General features: G+C 55.1%; 1 protein-coding gene across 1 annotated transcript; it reads right to left on the minus strand.

Annotated features, from left to right (window-relative positions):
- Positions 1–9: 9 nt before the first annotated feature.
- LOC123254512 (coronin-6-like) lies at positions 10–5,819 on the minus strand. The gene is made up of 4 exons (XM_044683516.1): positions 5,622–5,819; positions 1,784–1,906; positions 815–944; positions 10–594 (listed from the first exon to the last, which is right to left on the minus strand). Exons 1-4 carry the CDS (start codon positions 5,817–5,819, stop codon positions 377–379), a joined length of 669 nt encoding a protein of 222 aa, XP_044539451.1. The 3' UTR covers positions 10–376.
- Between the last annotated feature and the right edge of the window lie 28 nt (positions 5,820–5,847).

Genomic DNA, 5,847 nt, shown 5'->3' on the forward strand with positions numbered 1-5,847 from the left:
CTGGGGGTACAGAGGACCAGGAGATCTGGGGTGCTGGGAGAGTCAGAGGCCTGGATGTTATAGGAGAAGAGGGCCTAGGGGTCAGGGTGCTGGGGGTACAGAGGACCAGGAGATCTGGGGTGCTGGGAGAGTCAGAGGCCTGGATGTTATAGGAGAAGAGGGCCTAGGGGTCAGGGTGCTGGGGGTACAGAGGACCAGGAGATCTGGGGTGCTGGGAGAGTCAGAAGCCTGGAATGCTATAGGAGAAGAGGGTGGGGGTCAGGGCACTGTGTGCAAGGGATCAAAGTACCGGCACCGAGGGGGTCAGTGACCTGGCGAGGCAAGAAGGTTAGGGTCTAGGGTACGAGGTGCTGAGGGTTAGGAGCCTGGGGAGGGGTCAGAGGGTCCTAGAAAGGAGAACTGTCTGACTCACCGCCACCACCTGGCCCTTTCGGGGGTCGATGACTCGCAGGGTCTTGTCCTTGCACGTGGTACTGAGCAGGCTCCCGTTGCTGTTCCAGCAGACGCTGTGGATGACGTCGGGGTGCATGTCATCCAGGCTCAACAACATCTCCCCTGTTCCCACATTCCAGATGATGATAACATTGTCCCCTCCTGCCCAAGAGGAGCCACAGCTGTCACCAACAGGGGCATTGCAGGGGCCGGGATCGGGGGATGATGCGTTGGGGCACTGGGGTCAGAGGGTGACGGCTGGCTGACTTGCTCCCTCCCAGGACATCTGGGCCACTCTCCTCCCTACCTCCCTGGGCCCTGCCTGGTACAGGAAGTGACCCCCTGCCCCTTTGGAGGGCTCCTCCAAGGCAGGCCATCATACCCGCGCTGAGCAGGACGTTTCGGGCTGTGGGGTGCCAGGAGAGGATGCCCACACGCTTGGAGTGGCCCTCCAGGGTGACGATGGGCTCTGTGATGTTCCGGACTGGAGTGTAGTCTGGGATCTGCCATACCTGGGGGAGAGAAGAGGGGATGGCGATGGCCTCTGGCCACACAAGGGCAGGCAGGGGGCGAAGGGTCCTAGGCTCCCTCAGAAGTCATCTAGTCCAACTCCCTCATTCCCCAAGTCGCACCGGTAATGGCTCCTTAAGAACAAAATCAATTCTATATTGTTAAAATAATGGAATAAAATAGTTAATATTTATATAGCACTTTGGGGGAGGGAAAAGGACTTTATACACAAGAGCATATCTGTTCCTCACAACATCCTTGAGATTATTGTTAGCCCATTTCACAGATGAGGGAACTAGCCGAGAGTCACCCAGGTGAGTGTCTGAGGCAGGACTTGAACCTCCTTTTTTTTTTTTTTTTTGCTTTGATGGCACCACAAAGACCCTTCCCTTAACCATTCACGGCCCCCTGGGCTGTTTACCTCCCAGTTCCTTCTGTCCCTGTGGAATTCTAGACCAGGAGGGGCTAGACAGAACTGACAGAACAGGAGGGGCTAGACAGGGCCAGCCAGGAACAGAGAGGAGTCCGGATCCCAGCGGAGGCAGGTGTCTTCCCCTGAGTCACCTCCGCTTGGTTCCAGTTACCCTGCACCCCCGTCCCCCGCTGCACATCCTCCCCCACCCCCACTCCTGGGGCTGTGGATATAATTAGTGCTGACTGGTGCACCCTGGGAGGAGGAAGGCTCCAGCCCCAACCCAAGGCAATAGAGCTCAAAATAGCTCCTGAGCTGTGCTGGGGGCTCCGGGACCCAGCACCTCGCTTACGCCCCTGCCTGCGATGGCACACCCACCTCCATCCCACTCGGTGCCCCTTTGGGGTGAGACGGGCACTGCCCTCCTACCATGATGGTGGTGTCCTCGGAGGCACTGGCGATCACGCTGTCATTGTGGGGGCACCAGTCAATGTCCAGCACGGGAGCCGTGTGCCCATTGACGGTCGGGTGGTTCTTGTCCACACGTCCTGTCTGGGGAGGCCAAAGAACCAGTTTGGAGATGGTCCATGTCCCCTCCTGGCCTTCCTCCAGGAGTCCGACTGTGGGGTCAGCACAAGCAGCCCCTTCCCCAGGGACATTCCTGATGCCCAGACGCTAGGGCCCTCCTCCCCTCCCCAAGAGAACGGGATTCATCTTGAACAACTCTGTGGACTTCAAAACGTACAGATTGGCTCCCCCTTTACAAGGGAAGCTTCTTGAGGGCAGGGCGCCTTCATTGTGTCCAAGTATCCCACCACTTAGCACAGGGCCTGGCCCAAAGCAGGCATTTCCTAGAAGCTGAGCGATGGACAGGGTGAGAAAGTCTCGATTTCTTCTTTTTTTAACCCTTACCTTCTGTCTTAGAATCAGTATTGTTTATCTGTTCCAAGGCAGAAGAGAGGTAAGTGGTAAGTGGTAAGTGGTAAGGGGACTTGCCCAGGGTCACCCAGCTAGGAAGTGTTTGAGACCAGATTTGAACCCAGGACCTCTCATCTCTAGGTCTGGCTCTCAATCCACTGAGCCCCCTCCATGCCCCCCAGACAGTATCTATTTGGTTCTTCCTCTCTCCCTCCTCCTCTAGGAAAATGACTCCAAAGAACCCCACCTTCTGCTATCTCACCTTCAGAGATGGGATTTTGAGGTCACAAATCACGAGGGAGTTAGCTCCCTTTATTTTTTCTTTTTCTTCCCATGTTGTTTATTTTTGTAAGAGACTAATCATATAGAACCCAAACCCCAAATAAACAAGTGAAAAATCTCATGCTTTCATCTCCATCAGTTCTTTCTCTGGAGGTGGAGAGCATTCTCCGCCATAGGTTCCTCCAGAGTTGTGTTGCTGAGACTAGTTAGCTCCCTTTTGGTGTTGCCCTCCCTTCCTCCCTCCCCGTTTGGGTCTCAGAACCTTTTCCATCACAGGAAAAAAAGGACTCCCAGCTAGTCCTAGCTGTAAGGGACCATCTTGTCCAACTCATTTCACAGAGCAGGAAACAGATCCTGAGAAGGGAATGATCTTGCCTGGGGTCACATTGCTCACTGATAATAGCCGGCATTTCTATAGTGCTTGAAGGGTTGCAAGATGCTTTACCCACATGCGTTCCTCAAAACAAGCCTGGGTTGTATGTATTATTACCCCTATTTTATAGATAAGTAAACTGAGGCTGAGAGAGGTTGTGGCTATTTAGCTACTGTGGGAGGTGGGATTTGGACCATCTTCCTGACTCCTAGTCAAGCTTTCTGTACCACTTTATTGATGACAATCAAGATTGGAACTCCTGTCTCTCTCTGGACATTCTTTCTACATTGAACGCTAGGTCTGTGTTGACGAACCTATGGTACTCGTGTGGGAGCATGCTGGAGGGGGCTGTTCCCTTCCCCCTCTCCATGGGAGCATGACGACATTTCTCACATCACCCACCCCTCTGCCCAGGAGTCCAGTGGGAGTGCTTTCTCTCTCCCCTGTCCGGGGTAAGGCAGGGCTCACATACTTCGTGAGGGCTGTGGTTTGGGCACTCTGTCTCTAAAAGGTTCACCATCACTGTTTTAGGTAATATGGGCAGAGAGGGTAGGATTCTGGAGCTCAGTTGAGAGCCAGGGATAAGAAGCAGCTGTGCTCTAGAAACTCCTTAAAGGGATCATAGAATTTCAGGTCTGTAGGGACCTCAGATCCAACCCCCTTTGCTTTACAGAGGGGGGAAACTGAGGCTCAGGGAGGCAAGTGACTTTCCCAAGTAGCAGAGATGGGGATTGTGACTCCAAATTCAGGGTCCTTTCTACCTCATTCTTGACCTGCTATTTCACTTCCAAAGCACAAGCAGGTGTAGAGGGGTCCTATGCCTGGCACCAGTACCAGGGCAGGGGTGAGGGACTCCTCATCTGGGGCTGGGACTCAGCCAAGGGAGGGAAGGGGAGGTCAGAGGTGGCCCTGTGGGCATAGTGAGGAGCAGAAAAAGGCAGCTGCCTTGCTTGGGCAGTACATTGGTGCAGGGGGAGGGGCAGAAGGGACAAGGGATATACTGTGCATTGCCCAATAGAAACCTGAGCCTTGGCCATGGACAGCCATTGTCCAAATGTGAGTCAGTGGTTATTGTAAGGTCTTTGCATCTTCCCCTTCTCAGCCTCCCCCAACAACTGTGGTCTGTCCTTCTCCTCCTCCTCCTCCTCCTTCTCCCCCCAAGTGGACAGGGCTGGAATCAGGTCAAGGACATGCCCTTGGGGAGCTGAATCTCAGCCTGGCAGGGTGGGGGTGGAGGATAGGACTGGACACAGTCCTTCCTCAAGGCTCCTGGGCTACTTAGTGAAAGCAGAATCCCAAGGAAGGGGAGTGACCCAAAGGAGAAGATCTGGGTTCTCCTAGCAGACAGCTTACCTTTTACCCCTAGGGTACAGGGGATGTCCTGGTTTGGGGTGAGGGCCTTGCCCTGGCAAATGGGGAGGGATTTGGGATTCCAGTCCTGTTCACCATTAGGGGCTGCCTTCTCCCTCTCTGACCATGAGGGAGCCAGAGGCATTTCTGTGATGTTCCTCTGTACCCGCTCCCCCAGGATGATAATTCCCTTCGGGCTTCTGCAGGGTGGCATGCACAGCCTCAGGTCCCTCTTGGTCCCTCCCTTCCCCTCCCTGAAAAACAGGTTCCCCAGCCTCAGCCAGGGTTCTGGGTCCTACTTCATGGTACAATTTCCCATGGTAAAGGGCAGCTGGGTTTGCCTGAGCTTTGACTCTCCATAGTAGCCCTCCACTGGCCCCAGGGTCCTGCCTCTTTCTGTTGAATCCCTGAGTGAGAACAGCAAGCCAGAGGCAGCCAGATCATCTCAAGAACAGCCCCTGCCTTCTGAGGGACTCAAGTTTGCCCCTGCCTTTTCTTCCTGCTTCTCAGAGCTGCTCAAGCCAGTATGATTGTTGATTCCTCGAGGTGGGAAGGAGGGTGGCCCCTTAGGAGCACTCCCCTATCATCCCCTCCAGCCCCCCCACCCACCCCAGATCTCAGGCTGGGTGGGGTGGGCTGGGAGTCACTCAGAGAGCTGGATTGTGTTTGGCATGAAGTCCATCCAGTCCCTGGAAATGATGCCAGGAAGATGAAGGTTGGGCTCCAGCAGGGACTTCTGCTGAGTGAGGAGATGGACGGGTGTCCCATTCTTAGGAAGAAAACCATCTAACTGAACATAGCTTAGTTCTATGTTCTAGAGCTAGGGTCCTGGACAGAGCTAGTCCCAGAGTCAGGTTCTAGAGCTGCCTCTGCTGTACACTGCCTGGGACAAGTCAGGCCCAAGGGACTTCCTTTCCTAGGTCTTCCAGCCCCGTCTGGGGTCTCTTAGCAGCACTCACTGGAAGGGTCCCCGGAATAATGCCACACAGCTAGGCAATGGCAGGCCTGGGGTCTGAGTTCCAGTCTCCTAACTCTGAATCTGGGGCTCTCTCTACAGCCTCCATGGGTCTTCCTCTTTACAGAGGGGGAAACTGAGGCGCAGGGAGGAGAAGTGACTCTCCCTAAGTCGTCACATTGATCCGGTTAAGTGGCAGAGGTAGGTTTTTCGGGGAGAGCTCCTGGGGGACTAAGCAGTCGCGGGTAGTCGGATCCTAACGGAGATCGGGTCTCAGAGCATCTCAGCATCTTTTCTGGAGACAGAACAATCTGCGATTCCCGATGCCATTCCTCCCGCCCCTCTCCCCTCCCCCCCAGGCCCTTCCCCGAAGACTCGGACCCTCTCACCTTAGCCAAGGGCAGCACGATGAAGGCTCCTCCCCCTCCAGCCTCTACGATGATGGCCAGGAATTTGGGGTTGACAGCGCAGAAGGAGCTGTCCCATGTGACCTTGGATACTCGGATGTCCTCGTAGGTCTGCTCGGCTTTCCCAGCCTGGCCGAACACGTGGCGGAATTTGCTTTGCCGGACGACTCGCCGGCTCATGGCTGGAAGGGGTGGGGGATGGGGGTGA

This window comes from Gracilinanus agilis, unplaced genomic scaffold, assembly GCF_016433145.1.
Source record: "Gracilinanus agilis isolate LMUSP501 unplaced genomic scaffold, AgileGrace unplaced_scaffold23516, whole genome shotgun sequence".
Lineage (NCBI taxonomy): Eukaryota > Metazoa > Chordata > Mammalia > Didelphimorphia > Didelphidae > Gracilinanus > Gracilinanus agilis.